This window comes from Hypanus sabinus, chromosome 19, assembly GCF_030144855.1.
Source record: "Hypanus sabinus isolate sHypSab1 chromosome 19, sHypSab1.hap1, whole genome shotgun sequence".
NCBI lineage: Eukaryota > Metazoa > Chordata > Chondrichthyes > Myliobatiformes > Dasyatidae > Hypanus > Hypanus sabinus.
In genome coordinates, this window is record NC_082724.1 from 34,686,640 (window position 1) to 34,704,049 (window position 17,410).

Here is a 17,410-nt window from a genome sequence, read left to right on the forward strand (position 1 = left end):
GCTTATTCTATTTGCAGATTTTAATCTAAATACTGAGTGGAAAGCCAAGTTTCATTTGCAGATCGTAAATAACAAATCATATCTAATTTTCATGTAACATTTGGGCATTGGAAGAAAGTCATTAAGTTTAACACCTCTCTTAATACTTCCCCTTTTTGGAAGATCCTTTTAATGACCAGAAATTATTCTTGGGTTGTGAGTGATACTTAAGTGCATTTTTCTTGCTTTTGGTGCATAATCTATTTAAAAAAAACACTTCTGCTTGACATACCTTGCTTGTCTACATTAATTTTGCAACAGGCTAGCAAGTATGAATTGTGTGGGCCAATAAGATTACAGCTTTGGAGTAACACATTCAAAATGTGGGAGGAAGTCAGCAGGTCAGGCAGCATCTATGGAAATTAATAAATGGTTGATGTTTCAGACAGAGACTCTTCATCAGGACTGGGATTTGTGAAGGCAAATTTGGCTCTGCATCAGTGTCCTTAGTTACTGATTCTAAAAAGCTGATTAGAGGACTGTGGATTTTTTAAAAAAATTGCTCCAAAGTAGCCATTTAGGTTGCTGAGTACAATTTCAAATGCTAGTTTTAAAAATGGTTGATTTTGACCATTGTCAATTTGTTTCTTGTTAAATAACTTGTCTATAAGCATTGTTGCTAGATGCACAATAGAATTTTAGGAATCAGAGCATTATTTGTTAAAACTGCTGGATTATCATGTGGGTGAACAAAACTCTCTTGTCCTCCTCGGGAAGAAACCACTAGTCCTATCAAGTCTATCAATCTGACTCTGGCCTTAAACTAATTAATTGATTCTTGATGTCACAAAGACCACAGATGAGCAATAAATACTGTTTTCCTATCGTACACAATGATTTAGAGTATCTACCATTGATTCTGTTACAACAATTCTAATAGAATTTTCTCCAATAAGTTTTAAGCAAAGCTGCTGAAACTTTCCAATTCAAGTGGCCGTGATTAATTTTGCAGTTGACATGGTTTATAATGTCAGACTAAAATTTTCTAATTTTACCAATGGATAGATGAGCTTAAGTGCAGAATTTGGAATGATTTTCAAACTTTCACTTGTATACAGCATGTAATTTACTGTAATTTCTTTAAGTTTAGGTATAGTACTAAAATACTTTAGTTTTAATGCTGAAAGTGGCAACTATCACTGTAACAAGTATTAAGTTGGGCAATTCATTGTGGCCTCTCAAAGATTGCAGAAACTTGTATCAGTCTTGCAGCTTACTGTGCTGCATCAAGTACAGTACCTGCATTGTGAACTACCTGCACTGTGAATTGATTTGACTTGAATGTACTGAAGCTGAGAATTTAAACCATTCACAGATGGTCACTTTTGATGTTCAAGAATGCACAAGTTAAGGAAAAGATAAATGGCAAGATACAACTGCACCTCCTAATGACAAGCTTAATTGTTCGCAGATTTGTCATTGGCATTCTTTGCGAAAGGACAGAGTAATTGTGATTTAAAAGTCACGATAATAGGTAATACAGCGCAGAATTAGGCACTTTCATCTTTTTTATCCATACTGTTAAGATGCCTATCCAAGCTAGTCCCATTTGCCTACATTTGGCCCACATCTCTCTGAATCTTCACTTTCTATGTACCTAGCCTGTTGTTGGTACCATTTCTTCCATATATGCATGAAGAAGTTACACTGATCTTTTCCCTCACATCTTAAATCTATGCCCTCTAGTTCTTAATTCCATTTTTCTGGGGAAAAAGTTTATTTTCACCATCTATACCCCACTCTTCAGTCTTCTATGCTCCAAGGAATAACCATACACAAAATGCTGGAGGAAGTCAATGGGTCAGGTAGCAGGTATGGTGGGAATTGAGTAGTTGATATTTTGGGCTCAGACCCTTTATTAGGAAGGCAGAAGGGTGTATAAAAGTTTGGAAGGAGGTGGGGGGGGCAACATGAGCTGGTGGAAAATAGGTGAATCATGGTGACAGGGTGAAGGTAGGAAGATGGAGAAGGGGAGAGCAAAATAAGAATAGTATGAGAAGTGGGAGGTGATTGGTGGAATCTGACAAAGGATGACAATGGGCCATGAAATAAATGGAAAGAAGGGAGCCAGAGAGAGGAAGTTGTCTGTGAAGGACAGGCTGAGTCTGAGTGGGGAAACAGCAGTGGTAAAGAGGGATGAGGGAAAATAGGAGGTGGGAAATGGGGGTTGGTTACTGTTCACTTGAGAATGCTGAAATCCTAGCCTGCCCAATCTCTCCCTGTATCCCAGGCCTCGAGTCTTAGCAATAATCTTGAAATTATTCTTTGCATTATTTAGAGCTTAACGACATCTTTCTGATGACACGGTAACGATAACTTTACATGACAACTTTGGGTGTAGCCTCATAAATGTCTTGTCAATTGCAAAGTAACACCCCAACTCCAGGCACAAAGGAGCGACCTGTAATGCTTACATTAGCTGCACAGCATTTTCTTTAATTGCAAAGTATTCCACTGTGTAGAAAAACTGATATTAGTCATCGTTTTTCCACAAATGATGATCCATATTGAAAGTAAAAAGGACAGACTAGAATAAATACATTAAGTATTGCTCATCTAGAATACAGAAAATCTTACCACTTGATGTTTCACTAATAACCTAGAGTGGAGTTTGAGCTCTATCATTGCAAACAGCATTAAACAACAGTGTTCTGGGACTCAAAACTTTCATTCTGAACCTTAGGCCTTTGTAATATATTCAGTAGTGTACAATAAGAGCTGTAATGGATCAGAATAATAAACATGTAGCTGATAATTGTATTATTTAATTTTATAATACATTCCCAATTCCAAGATACAAATTAAAGTGAATAAATAACTTTCTAAGACAATAGGCTTTTATGCATTAACACCTCCAAACTGTTCTTATTAATTGTTCCCACACAGATATGCAAACAGTAGGAATCTGTCAAAGGTTTATTGTGACACTCCTTCTCCATTGTTGCATGGTTTTGAAATTTTAGCCAAAAATCTGGCTTACTGACTCTCCACATTAACACGACTAACTCAACAGCTTTGGAAGAGGAACCTGTTAATAAAACAAAACAAAGTTAATTTCAATATTTAGCTGAAATGCAACCAATCACACAAGAATATCAGAAGCTGAATGTCCTCTTACATTATAAAGGAAGAATGGATATTTGCGTGGTGCCCAAGCAAGACCTTTCATCATTCCTGACTGCAGAGAATTAGTTGCACAATATTCCATTTAATTGCAAAATAAAAAGTTCAGCAGAGAACTGCTTTAGAAATCAGTAATCAATGAGGTGTCACAGGTATCAATTGCAGGGCCTCAATTATTTATGTTAATGACTTGGATTAAGTGGCCAAATATATGGCAAGCTCATTTGCTGAAGATACTGTATAATGGTAGCAAGTTATGAGAAGGATGCAGAAAATGTAAAGACACAGGTTGCCGCAGCAAGTGGGCATTAGAGTGGCAGCATATAATATGGAAAAGTCAAAGTTATTTACATTTTTGGAAGGAAGAATGAAAAATAAAGTTATTTAAATGGAGTTATACTGCAAAGTGTTGTTTGAAAAAGGATATGGATCTCCTGGTACATAAAACACAAAGTGTGCAGTTACAACTAATATTTAGTAAGGTTAATCAAATGTTGATGTTACTGCAACGGTTGTGTATTATGAAAGTTTTGATGCAGTTTTTTAGGTTGTGATAAGAGTACACACTGAGTGCTGTATGCATTCTAGTTTCCATATTAAAGAGAGGATGTGCTTGCATTGAAAGAAGTGTGGAGAAGGCTAATCGGGTTAACTTCCTGAGAGGAAGGAGTTATATTTATTAGAGTGTAGGAGAATGACATGTTACTGTATGGTAAAAGATTCTGAGGGGAGTTTTTGAGGTGGATGATGACAGTGTTTCTTTTAGATGGGTAGTTTGGGAAGGGGGTGAAGGTCAAAATTGGGGCATAGATTCACAATAAGGGGTTACCTATTTGGCATGGATATGAAAATAATTTATTTCCTTGGAGAATCATGAAATTTTCAAATTCTCCATTCCAGAGATGTGTACAAACAGAATTACTGAATATATTCAAGAGAAAGCCTGACAGACATTTCAACCACAAGAGAATTTAGTGGTGTGGCGAGAGTGAGAAAGTTGTATTTGAGTTGAGATTGGATGAACCATGATCTCATTGAATGAGAGAAACATGATGTTACTTACTATTTTTTATAATCAACATGTTGGGAGTTGAGTGCATATATCCTTGCAATTCTAACATCTGTGATCAAAGTTAATTTAATTCTGAAGACTGATACAACTTCTAGTATAAACATAAATTAAAATCCTGATCACCATTTGATTTTGTTTTTAAGCAAAAGTGCTTGATGTTAGTGGAAGACATTTTTTGGATTATAACAAGTTTCTATTCTTTTCAAGGCTTTAAGCTGTTTTAGTTAAAATTGTGTAATGTAGCTGCAGCAGACAATTTGAAATTTATCAAATACTGACAGCATTGTAAAATTCTAGGTTTACCAAAAGTATGCTAGGAAATGTTGACAATAATCTCAGCATTAGAATTAAGGATAATTTGAAGAATTTCATTAAAATTCAATGTATGATTAATTTATTCTTTGACATTTCAGAATTGACTTCTGTCAATTTGCCATATTGTTTTCTCATCTGAGGTGAAGATCTTAAATTTTGCACTAATATGTGAACTTACACCTGAGTTCACCAAGGAAATTAACTTTACAAAACTGCAAAATACAAGGACAATAGATGAGATAAAACAAAGATACTAGAATGGTTTCTGGTACGTAAAGTGGATGTTCCTAAACCTAACTAATGCCAGTTTCCAATTCCATGATCCCAACTAGCACTCCTTTGGCAATCACTACTTAGTATTTCCAACAGATTCAAATTGTATAAATTATGTGAGATTAGCTGTTGGCATTTGTGATCTAAATATTCATAATATTATGAATTTCACTGCATCATCTGTTATAGGATTATCAGTATCCATGGTAATAAGGTTCACCTTTTGAAAATAAGCATCAGACCTGTTCATCTCAATATGAAGCAGCTTATGCAAGAAAGAAATGGGAAGTGCTACATAGATTTCCAGCAAGTCGAACCAATACATAAAGACGTTATTCTCAGCTCAAGTCTCCCCTTGTCTTTTCAAGGTTAAATCTGTTTACAGTGTCCTCTATCCTCCTCCATGTATTTCTCAAATCTCTGTTGATTTGAGTCAATCTGTTTACTACTCTTGTCTCCTTATTTGAGGAAGACAATTGTTGAGGTTGGGAGAAGATGCAATGAGAATTCAATAAATTGATTTCTGGATGAAGGCATCTTCCTGTGGTTTGATCTCTCTGTATATTTGGAAAATGGCAAGTGATCTCATTGATAAGTAAGATTCTGTAGGAAATTGATAAAATAAATGCTTTGAAGATCTGGTAAATGAATCAAGAACTAAGGAACCTTTTGTCCCCACCAAAGGTTTTGGCCAAGCATAACTTGTTTGGGGCCAGAATTTCTTGTTCTGGAAAACTGTAGGAAACAGACGCTAACCCTGCTCAGTCTTTCCTCATGCAAATCATCATCTCCAGATCTGTTCTCTGAAACTTAACAATATTCCTTCAAAGATAAGTATGTCCTTTATTAGTAACCAAGACTGTGAACAGTGATTCTAGGTCTGATCTTACCAATGCTCCTTCTAATTTGCAGCAAAACATCTTTACTCTTGTACTCAACTCTCTTATTATAAAGGCCAGTGTTCCTTCTGACTTGTGTTATAGTAGTGTCATTCCTATGCCACTCAGTTAGCCATGTTCACATGGGAGTCGGCCACATACTGTACAAGCTGGATTATCAATAAAGTTGAGTTGAATATCCTGCATACTGGCATTCTGCTGTGCTCTGCACTATCCCTCAATAATGAACACAACATGGTGTCAGAAATGGGATCATCAATTAATTGGTGCTACAGTCCAAGTGAGATACCCAACAAGGCAGAGTTTACAGTGACCATTCTTGTTTGTATACAGTGTACCTATGAAAAATATTCAGAGGCTTATTGACCTAAACCGCCTATACGAGTTTGCACCACGAGGTAAGAAAGGGCCAGGATTGCTAGGCAATGCCTTCAAGTTACATCCAAAAGGACATAATGTACTGTAATATTCTGTAGGCCACTAGCCTGGGAAGTGCACAAGAGACACACACAATAGAGATGTCTGTCCAACTCTCAGAGAGAGAAAAGAAGACTTTGTAGTCCAAATAAATAAAATGCTAAACAAGTAAAGAGGAATGTCTACATCTACTTACCTAATAACGTCCCCCTGAGGCATTTGATTTCTCTAAACCAGAGGACTTTGAGAGATTTAGGATTGCAAGCAATCTCACTCAGGCTTCAGAAGAGCATCAAGTAAGCACACTGATATACTGCATATCAGACAAAGCACATGGCATCTTGAGTGGATTGGGACTGATGGATGCTCAGAAAAAGGGAGTACAAACCAGAGCAGAACAAATTCAGAAGATGACTTAATCACAGCATTGTGTGCCCTGTCAGACAACTGCATATGAAAATCTCAGAGATGAGCTCATTAGAAAAAGGATTGTTGTTGGGCTACTGGACACCAAATTGTCAGAGAGACTCAAATCTCACACTAGAGAAAGCTATTACTACGGTCAGGCACAAAAAAAAATGCTGAGGTAAAGCTGGAAGCTGCACGAAATGAAGGGTGCTAACAAGATGCAGTCAGAGAGAGTATAGAAAAGGGTGACAGTAGAGCTCAGCTCAAACAAAATAAACCAGTAAAACAAAGAGCAGATGAAATGTCCAGCTGCAGGAGATGCCACAAATCTCCAAAAGAAGTGAAATGCCCCCAAAGCAATAGAGTTGGCCATTTTAAAAGCCAGTGTCACTCGAAAACAGTTCTTCAGAGGGTCAAAGAAGACTGTGATTTAAACGAAGACAGCTTTCCTTGGAGCTCTAGTTTCACATAGACAATCAGAATCAGATTTATTATCACTGGCATGTGACATGAAATTTGTTAACGAGAAGGCTCATTTGCAAAATGAGGCAGAGACGTTCAAAGTGGATAGTATGACAAATGTCACTGCCATCCCTGAATGTCCATTCACAAAACTGGCGAAGAAAACAGATCTTATGCTAAACGCAACAAAGAAAGTGCTCATGGGGCCAGGAAAACATAAGCTCAGTGTGAAAGGAATGTTTACAACTTCCATCCTTAAAAATGAGAAACAGTTAAAATGTCTGTTGTTCAGAATCTCTTCTCACCACTGCTGCTCATCGAGAAGCTGAACCTCATTGCAAGGCTGGATTGCTAAACAATGTTCAGTGGCAGGAGAAGTAGCTGAAGTTGTCCACAGGCCTGGGGGTACTGAAGGAAGAGTACCTTATCCAAATGAGGAGTGAAAACCTACTCACTGACCACAGTGAGGCATATGCCAGTACTATTGATGAACAAAGTCAAAGACAAACTTGAGAAAATGGAGGCGCTTGACATCATAACTAGAGTAACTATAGCAAATGCTCCTACTGCAGGTGTGTAGGTATGGTTCCTTTTCCCAAGCCAGATAGTATAGTGAGGATCTGTGTTGATGTAACAAAATTTTATAATGCAGTGTGGTAGGAGAAGTTTATTGCGCTCTCTGTTGAGCACACATTGGGTATGCTGGGTGGAGAATATTTCTTCACCAAAATAGATGAGAACTCGGAGCTCTGTCAGATCCGTTTAGCACCTGATTCACAGAAGCTCACAACCTTTATCACACCGTATAGATGCTATGCCTTCAGAAGATCCCTTTTTGGCATTTCATCAGCCCCTGAACTCTTTCGGATAAGGATGAATCAAGTTTTGGAGGGACTAGAAGGCGTAGTCTGCCACATGGACGATATACTAATCTTTGGAGGGTCAAGGGAGGAATGTGACGAAAGAGTGGAAGCTGCCTTGGAGAAACTGAAACAGGGCTGGAATCACTCTGAACAAAAAGAAATGCAAATTTGCAAAGTTGGAGGTGAAGTTCTTAGGCCATCAACTGTCCTCCGAGGGAGAACAACTGGATCCATACATATTAGCAGGCATTTGGAACATGGAACAAACTATGAGTGTACAGAGATCTGCATTTTCCTTGGTATGGAAAACCAGCTGGGAAAGTTCACCGGCAGAGGAAACAAAGCCACTATGAGATCTCCTCTCTCAGAGAAATGCTTAGACCTGGGACGCGCCATAGGAGAAGTCATTCTCATCACTTAAACAGAGCTTATCTATCCACCAACATTGGCATTCTCTGATCTGAACAAAGTCACCAAGGTCCCAGCAGACACCTCTTCCTTGGCCTAGGGGGAGTGCTCATGCAATGCCGCAGTGGTGTATAGAAACTGGTGGCATATGCTTCAAGAGAACTGGCTCCTGCTGAACAGCGTTAAGCCCAAATTGAAAAGGAGATGCTGGCTCTTTTACGAAGGCTTCAGCAGCTACCTGATAGGCACTAAATTCCTACTGAAACCAGACCACAAGCCGCTTGTCAGCCCCCTCAGCTCGAAACACTTCGAGGACTTACTTCCACGTCTGCAAAGATTCAGAACGAGACTTATGCAATACTGTTATGACACTGAACATGTCCCCAGCAAATCTTTCACAATACCAGTCGCTGTATTGAGGATGTCATGCAAAAGTGAGTGGATGGAAGCTGACTCCGCCCTCATGGAAGATACCAACATCTACTTAGCTCAGGTACGTGAAAGCTTTCCTGCATCACAGGGTAAACTGGATGAAATTCACACTGGGCTGAAAAAGGACCAAATCTGCAGCAAGGTCATGCAATACTGTGAACATGGATGGCCAGATGTTTCAAAAGCTCATGAACTCAGACCTTACCGGCTTGAAAGAAACACTCCCACTATTCATGACGGTTTGCCGCTAAAGGACTCCAAATTCACAATTCATGCCTCTGTGCATGCCAAAATCATCAGGCAAACCCACCGAATACATCAAGGCATCAACAAATGTAGCCTGCGAGCAAAGTAATCCATGTGGTGGCCTGGTCTGAGCACACAGCTCAGAGACTATGTAAAGCAATGTGAAACATGCAGAAAACTGTACAAAAATCACGCTGAACGTCTCTGTCCCACAGAATTCCCAGACTTCCCACGCCAAATTGAAAGCACAGACATTTTCAAACTGAAAAGAGAGAAATATCTTCTCACTGGATTACTACTCATGGAATGTTGAGGTGTCCAAGCTGTCCACTATATCTTCAGCAACAGTTATATAACATGTGAAAGCTGTATTTGCTTGCTATGAAATACCAGAGACACTGTATCAGACAACAATTCAGCTGCTCAGAATTCAGTCTTTGCAAGAGACCATGAGTTCAAACACCAGATAAGAAGTCCATACCCACAGGCAAATGGAGAAGTGGAAAGAGCAGTGCAAACTATTAAGAATCTCATATTAAAGACAAATGACCCCAACAAAGTACTGTTAGCTTATCGCTCCACACCTCTTGCAAATGGCCACAGTCCATCAGAGCTGTCAAACGACCTCAGACTGAGAACAAGCCTGTCTGTTCTTCCTTTCCTTCTCCAGCCTCACTTACTATACTTAGACAGTGTGACAAATGTTGAGACAACACTGTGTGAGAAAGTGAAGAGCATGCATGATTTCAGTCACAGAACAGTACCCTTGTCGCTGCTCAGGAGTGGGGAAGCTATTTTGATTTCAGACTAATTCACCAAAGGAACAATAGCCTGGCAGCTTGCACCATGAACATTTGTGATCAAAATATCACAAGGTGAAATCAGTTGGAAACAGGTGTGCCAATGCACTTCAAAGTCCATGGAAGGTAGAGGAAGAAACAGGCCTGATCCTTATGATGAGGATCACTTACCTGAGGTGGACACACCTGTTCAAGAATCTCCATCCACTCCAAACTTCCAGGAATCTATTACAGATTGGGTCTTTTATCTGTCACGCCACAGAGATACTGTATACTCCATAGCCTAAAAGCTTGGGGCAAGTGACTAAAGAGGCAGAATAATCTTCTCACTTTGCCGGAGTGTTCAGGTAGTTTACTCTGAGCTCCATTAGATATAGTGCTTTTTACAAAGAGGTCTAATGTTGAAAACATTTCCCAAGATGAGACTGTTCTTTAAAAAAAAGAATTGGTTAAAAAGAGGAAAACAAAGTGAGAGAGAAAGAAAGACCATTAAAACAAAGAGAAAGACAGTTATAATGTTGGCAATTTTTTATGTTTATGTAAGGGGCATAAGTGAACTGAATCGTTCAATTTCAGTGACTATAATTTCCATACAGTTCTATAGACAAGAAGTACAAACTGCTTTTTCAAGAAGGGGAGATATAGTGGTAGTTAAATAGTGTTACAGTATTTCTATGCCACTGAGTTAGCAACTCCCACATGGCAGGATTTCACATGCTGTACAAGCTGGGTTATCAACAACATTCAGCTGAGTGTCCTGGTGTGCTCTGCACAACATAATAATGAACACAACATCTTGTCCACACTTATTGCTGTCTCAGGAAAACGGTGAGCGTACCTTCCTAACCAGTGATCTGCCCAACCCAAGGCATTCTCTCTTCTCCCTTCCATTGAGCAAAAGATATAAAAACTTAAAAAGGTGCAGCACCAGGGGTTAAGGAAACTTCTAACCCTAAGGCTCATGAATAAACCTCTTGTATGTTAAAGATGAACTCCTGAACACCAAAACCCTTGCATCTTATTGCTATAACTATATTCTGCATTCTGGTAATGCTTTCCCCCTGTAGTACCTCTATGTACAGTATGTATATTTTGAAATGATCTGCATGGATGACTTACAAAACTAAGCTTTGCACTTATGACAGTAATAATAAATCAATATTCCAATACTGTCTGCTGCATTTGTATATTCACCTTCAGTGACACACTCAGGCCCTTTGAACATCACCTCAATCATTTAGAAGATACTCTGCCTTTCTGTTTTCCCCTCCAAAGCAGGTAACATCACATCTTTCCACATTATGCTCCATCTGCCATTTTGTTACCCACTCATTCAGTTTGTCCATATTCCTTTGCAATCGCTTTGCATCCTCATCACTACTCACAGTGCTTTTTGTCATTGAGAAATTTGGAAGCCTTACATTTGATATCCTTAGCCATGTTGTTGATATAGATTATGAATAGTTAGGACCCAAGCAACAATCCCTAGGATAACTCGCTAATCACAGCCTGTATCCTGAGAAGGATATAAACACAGTGGCCTCTTTATTAGGTACACCTGCTTGTTAATGTAAATATCTAATCAGCCATTCATGTGGCTACTCAATGCATCAAAGCATGCAGACATGGTCAAGAGGTTGCGTTGTTGTTCACACAAACATCAGAATGGGGAAGTAATGTGTTCTAAGTGACCTTGACTGTAGTTTGATTGTTGGTGCCAAATGGGGTGATTTGAGTGTCTCAGAAACTACCGATCTCCTGCGACTTTCACACACAAGTCTCTAGATTTACACAAAATGGTGTTAAACACAAATCATCCCATGAGTGGCAGTTCTGTGGACAAAAAACATCTTGTGAATGAGAGAGGACAGAGGAGAATGGCCAGCCTGGTTCAAAGTGACAGGAAGGCAACAGTAGCTTAAAATAATCACGTGTTCCAACAGTGGTGTGCAGAAGAGCATCTCTGAATGCACAACGTGTCAAACTTTGAAGTTGATGAGCCTCCAGGAGCAGAAGACCACAAATGTACACTTAGTGGCCACTTTATTAGGTAGAAGAGGTGCATAATAAATTGGCCACTGAGTATGTATTCCTTCCTATACCCTATAAGTCAATGAAACAAACTAATTTATTACCATAATTCTGCGTTCTAACCATGTTCACTAACCTCCCGTGAGGGACCTCATCAAAAGCCTTCTGGAAATCCAATACTTCCTCTGGTTCCTTCTCACCCACTCAATGATATACATCTTCAAAGGCTTTATGTGGATTAGTCAAGCATAATTTCTGTTTCATAAATGCATACAAAGTCTGTTCAATCATATTTCTATTATAGATTGCAGAATTTTCCCTGTTCCCTTTGGGAGCTAAATCATAATTTAATGCTGAGGATGGTTTTTATCTAATGGGCATATCATGGTATCTAAACAATACACAAAGCAGTCATGATCTTACTGAAAAATGGAGCAGGTTCAAAGAGCTTCATGGATTATTCCTATTTATTTCATTCTTAAATTCTATCAAAACATTTTCAATTGTATTCATCTAAAAATAATCCTTCACTACTTCACCTTAAATGAGCTTCATCATAATTTGCAACTGAAGTGTAGATTTCTACATTGAAACCTCTGCACTACTTGGACATTACCTTCTAGTAATATGACTATTTTATTACCAAAATTTATAACTTAGTATATCCAGGTTGGAATCTGTAAATTTATTTATTGTGATACAGCATGGAATAGGCCCTCCTGGCCCTCAAGCCCCACTGGCCAGCAATCCCCCGATTTAACCCAAGCCTAATCACGGGATGATTTGCAATGGCCAATTAACCTATCAACTGTACGATGTTGCACTCTGGGAGGAAACCAGATCACCAGGCAGAAACCCCCACACACAGTCATGTGGTCCCGAGAGGCAGTGGCAGGGGAACATGTTGTGATTTGTTATAGCCCTTCCAGGTACTGACAATACCTAAAAACTTTGGTTGTGGACTTTTAGACATGCTTTTGACCACATTGTTATAAACAATGATCTTAGCACTAATTTTCTAGCAATCCAACTTTCAGTCTTATGGTACACTTAGCATTAAATTCTATATTCCATCCTGAAGCTACCTATCTAACTGCTATTTGTTATCTGATTTAGCAGGCTAAGTCCTTATTCTTGAATTGATCTTGCAAATAAATCTATTTCCAGATGTAATCCACACAAAATACTAAAGCAGGCACAGTAAGCAACTATTAGCAAATTTTAGACCTGTTCAGAAGCTATGCCCCAAATATCAGCATTTCCCTTTCGTTTCCAATTCAGCTGAATTTACCGTCTCTTCGTCTTTCAGATTTGCAGCAAGAATGAATTCATTTAAAGTTTTGATTATTCATCATCATAATACTAATACTAGATGAATAGTATTAACTGAAAAACGACTACAGCATCATAGAGGAGTCAAGGAACTATTACTCACAGATTTTAAATAGGCCACGTTGCTCTGACGAATATCATTTAGCAAATTATCTCGAGGGGTAAGTTCAACCACAGGTGCCTGCCGCGTCCTGGGAACTGGTTTTAGCGACCTTATCATAGCCTTTAAGTTTGGCGTTTCATTCCCACCTGTTCTATCTTGAATAACCTTTTTTTTACTTGTTTGTTTGGGCGTTTTTCTAAGTTGCACTTTAGGAGCAGTGCTCTGCGAGAGACTGTGAAAGGCGACGGGTGGAAGGAAGTGATCTTCCTCACACAGGTTGGAGAAACTCGGCATGTAGGCGCCCAACATAGCCAGAGTGTCGGGGGAGATTTTCTGACAGGCGTTCACCATGATTTCTTGCTCCTGTGCAGACTGGTTTCTCTGTTGTTCCAGTCTCCTCTGCCGCTGCTGATCCAGATTGCGACTCAGCAAGTTGGTGACTACCATCCTGGGCCCTGGCAACTCAAAGTGATATCCCAACTTCAGCAGCGTTGTGTTGGCTTTGAGAAGCTTGGCGATCTCCATCTCAGCATGGTGCCCCAACATATGCCTTTGGTTGTGAAACCTCAGCTCAGTCAGGACCTCGTTGTATTGCAAGCATCTCATAATAGCCACAATCCCTTTGCCTGAGATATAGTTGGACTCGATGTTGAGGGTAGTGATTTTCTTGTTTTCTCTCAGCATGTTGGCTATGGCAAAGGCAATAGTATCATCGGCGCCTGTGTTTGTGATGCTGAAAGAGGTTACATGCTTGTTCTTCTTTAAAGCTTCCACAAAGCTTTTCAGCATATCTTTTGGGATGTTTTCTATGTTATTCAGGTTGACCTCATTAACATCTGGCTTGTTCTTGCGGATATTGGCTAGCGACTCGTCCAACAGCGTTGGGTTTCCTGAAGGCCTAGCAGTAAGTTTGAGGAAACTGCTGTCCATTTCCAGCTTCTTTCCCGCCTTTAGTTTCCCCTTCGGCTCGCTGCTTTCTTTTTGCGGTGCGGGGAGTTCTTTATTGGGCTCTCCTTCGTCATTATGTTCTTCGTCCCGATCCTTGGAGGATCCTGCATCTGCCTTGCCACACAAAGAGTCGGTGTCTTCGATTAGCCGCTGGCCGTGCGGCTGCTCCAGGTTCTCTTCCTCGGCTTTCTCCGTGTCGCTGCTCTGTTCAGCATCGGCTTCAGTCACTGGCATTTCTTTGTCTTGTTGTGCCTTCATCGTCTCCACCAGCTCCTTCTCATTCTCTGATTTGTAAGGGACGGCTTTGCTCTCCGGCTCGCCGCCTTCCACCTGCTGGATCTGCGGACTATTTCCATCACGGTTATCCGCTCCTTCTCCTCCTTCATCTCCGTGTTCCACCTCACTTTCATTCCTTTCCTCCTCACAGTGGTTTTCAGCTTGAGTTTCATTGACATTTTTCATTGAATTTTGCTGTTTGGAAAAGAGAAGTTAAAATTTTGCTCATACTTCTTGCTTTCGGTGTAAAGCTAACAGGCACCTCCGTTCCAATTTAACTCCATTGAGAAGGATTGAATTAAATTTAGAATCCTTACACGTTTACTAAACTTTTCCATTTCAAAGCGTCACAATTGAATTGCTTTGAAAATTGGAAGAGTGAAATGAATTATTACAGCACATGCTCTGACTCATTCCTTTAGCGAACTGACTGACTTTCTATTTATATAATTGACCATGTGTCTAGCTAGCAAAAGGCGGCGATAGAAGAGATACCAAACAGTAATACCTACAATAAAAAGGGCAAAAAGCCCATTTATTTAATAACTGGTAACGTCCTCGGTACTCCAAATTAGACTCATTTATTTTGTCACCTGGATATCGTTACTTAGTTATCTGTGTGACATAGTTGTGCAGATCATCGCCGAGTTACCGTCGCTTTGCCTTGCTACAGTTCTCTGGGGCGATCCGCTGTTGGCATGCGCCGGTTTACATACTCACCTGGCTCGCCAGCAGAGTGGCCGGAATCCTCTCTTTCTCCAGCAGTCGATTCGATTTCTTCTCCCAGAACAAGTACTCAATCAAGGATCTGTGATCGAAGGAGCCAGTGGGCGCTTTCTCCGTGTGATCTTTCTGCCTGTGGCCCAAGGGCACCAATGGGTCAGGGTCCAGGTCTTCCATCTCAGTTTGCAGTTGTTTTAATTCTTCAGCAGACAAGGTGGCGAGGATCTCGTCGTCATCCAGCTCCCCGCTGCTGTCCGCCTCTTCTTCAAGTTGTTTTAATTCTTCAGCAGACAAGGTGGCGAGGATCTCGTCGTCATCCAGCTCCCCGCTGCTGTCCGCCCCTTCTTCAAGCTGCTGGTTTCTGCCCTCAGACATGGTGCCGGCCCGCTGACAACGTTATCACTGAGTGTTATCCTCGCTCTTCAGAGAAAGTGTGAAGAGAGCGTCCCGCGGCAGTAACGCGCCGGCTCTTCTGTGCCTGGGGTCTATGTTAAAGGTATTTATGGATCATGTGAGCTTCTGTGGCAGCAGCTTGTGCCGGCTCCAAGCCACCCTGACATTTCTCTACAGCTGCCTCCCCTTTTCGTCAACCCGCAGGTCACAGAAGGTTTTCGAGAACATTCGTTGGTAGTGTAACTTAAAACTACTCTGACAGATGGCATTTACGACGTAAATATTAGTGTATCCAGCCTGGAGGTCTAATTGCGGGATCTTGGGGACGGGAACGGGCTCCAAGTAATTGGCATCGTTTGTTCTATAATGCAGCCCTCACGGCAACACTTGTAGCTACTTACCAGAGTTCATTTCAGCTGTGAGAAATCCAGTCTGAGAATGCAGAGGAGAGCACGACGCCCCCCACCCCACCCCACCCCACCCCACCCACACCACACCACACCACACCAAATTTAAAATATTTATTTGTGCATGAAGTAAAACACAAGCAGGACAAATCTTGCTTGGCATTTAAAGTGTAATCACGTCAAACCACTTATTGTGTATTAAATCAATGCATTCTGTTTAGAGGGCGCCAATGCCAGTATTTGGCTTGGTGAGAGCTACACAGGACCCAATCCCTCAGTATCCAGTGGCAACAGGACCTTAGATTGCTGATTATCCCCACTGCAGAGCTGAACAAGTGCAACATTATTGGAGGTCTCCTTTTGCCTATAGAACAATAAACTCAGACCTTGCTTCCCCTCCCCTCTTAAATGAAAACTAAAGGTCATAGGTCCCTGAAATGAGGCGCCATCTTATCCTTTCTGCCCTGGCAGGGGGTTGCTGAAACACACCCTCAGCAGCTGCCCAAAAGCCTTGGGAGAAGGCTGCTATCACTGACGCCATGACCAGGTGCTGAAAGCAGTGGCAGAGAGTCTCTTTTTGCCATTAACAACAGCAGGCACCTCCACCAATGCAGAAAGCCTATAAACTTTTGTCATTGCTGGAGACCAACCACAGCCTCAGCCCAGATTATTAGCAGGCTTGCTTGCCTCAGTATCTGACAGGCCCTGACTTTACTGCATCATCATCCTTGAGGCCTGACAGTATCTGACAGGCCCTGACTTTACTGCATCATCATCCTTGAGGTCTGACAGTATCTGACAGGCCCTGACTTTATTGCATCATCATCCTTGAGGCCTGACAGTATCTGACAGGCCCTGACTTTACTGCATCATCATCCTTGAGGCCTGACAGTATCTGACAGGCCCTGACTTTACTGCATCATCATCCTTGAGGCCTGACAGTATCCGACAGGCCCTGACTTTACTGCATCATCATCCTTGAGGCCTGACATGACCATTCTGTCAGAAAGCCTGAACCAGCTGGTCATGGAATAACTGGCAGTGCCTTGGGAAGACCGGATAGAGGAGGCATTTGAGCACAAGACAGCCAAATACCAGGAGCTTTTAGAGCAGTGCCAGAGATGGGCAGAGGGCACAATGTGAGCCTATGGAGGCGGGGTGGAGAAGTTGCGCTCGTTGCTCGCTGTGCAGAACCTACTCACTCCTTGGCATAACGGGGTCTGCAAGAAAAGAGCCATCAGGACCATCACAGAGGTGCTGAGCGAGCCTCCAGATGGCTATGGATGGAGAGGTGTAACCTCTGGATCGAAGCTGCCAGGACCCAAGCCAGAGCCCGTTTAATCCTGTTTGGGTCACCTGGGTGAGTGTGTCTGGTGTTGAAAGGGCTGAAACACCGGAAGACCCCAGGTTACAGCACTGATTATGTGTCCCAGCTCATCC

The 17,410-nt window shown here is 41.1% G+C and overlaps 1 protein-coding gene across 1 annotated transcript; it reads right to left on the reverse strand.

Annotated features, from left to right (window-relative positions):
- Positions 1–9,252: 9,252 nt before the first annotated feature.
- On the reverse strand, positions 9,253–15,651 carry lmod3 (leiomodin 3 (fetal)). The gene is made up of 3 exons (XM_059944898.1): positions 15,168–15,651; positions 13,224–14,642; positions 9,253–9,336 (listed from the first exon to the last, which is right to left on the reverse strand). The coding sequence occupies exons 1-3, from the start codon at positions 15,543–15,545 to the stop codon at positions 9,253–9,255; spliced, it is 1,881 nt and encodes a 626-aa protein (XP_059800881.1). The 5' UTR covers positions 15,546–15,651.
- Positions 15,652–17,410: the final 1,759 nt, after the last annotated feature.

What these genes read in the sequence shown, in the direction of transcription:
- lmod3 (XM_059944898.1), bottom strand. Translation starts at nt 15,545, where the DNA reads ATGTCTGAGGGCAGAAACCAGCAGCTTGAAGAAGGGGCGGACAGCAGC. An exon ending in CCACTCTGCTGGCGAGCCAG is followed by an intron (nt 14,643 to 15,167) that starts GTGAGTATGTAA and finishes TTTTCCAAACAG; the next exon opens with CAAAATTCAATGAAAAATGT. An exon ending in ACGTGGCCTATTTAAAATCT is followed by an intron (nt 9,337 to 13,223) that starts GTGAGTAATAGT and finishes GGTATTTCATAG; the next exon opens with CAAGCAAATACAGCTTTCAC.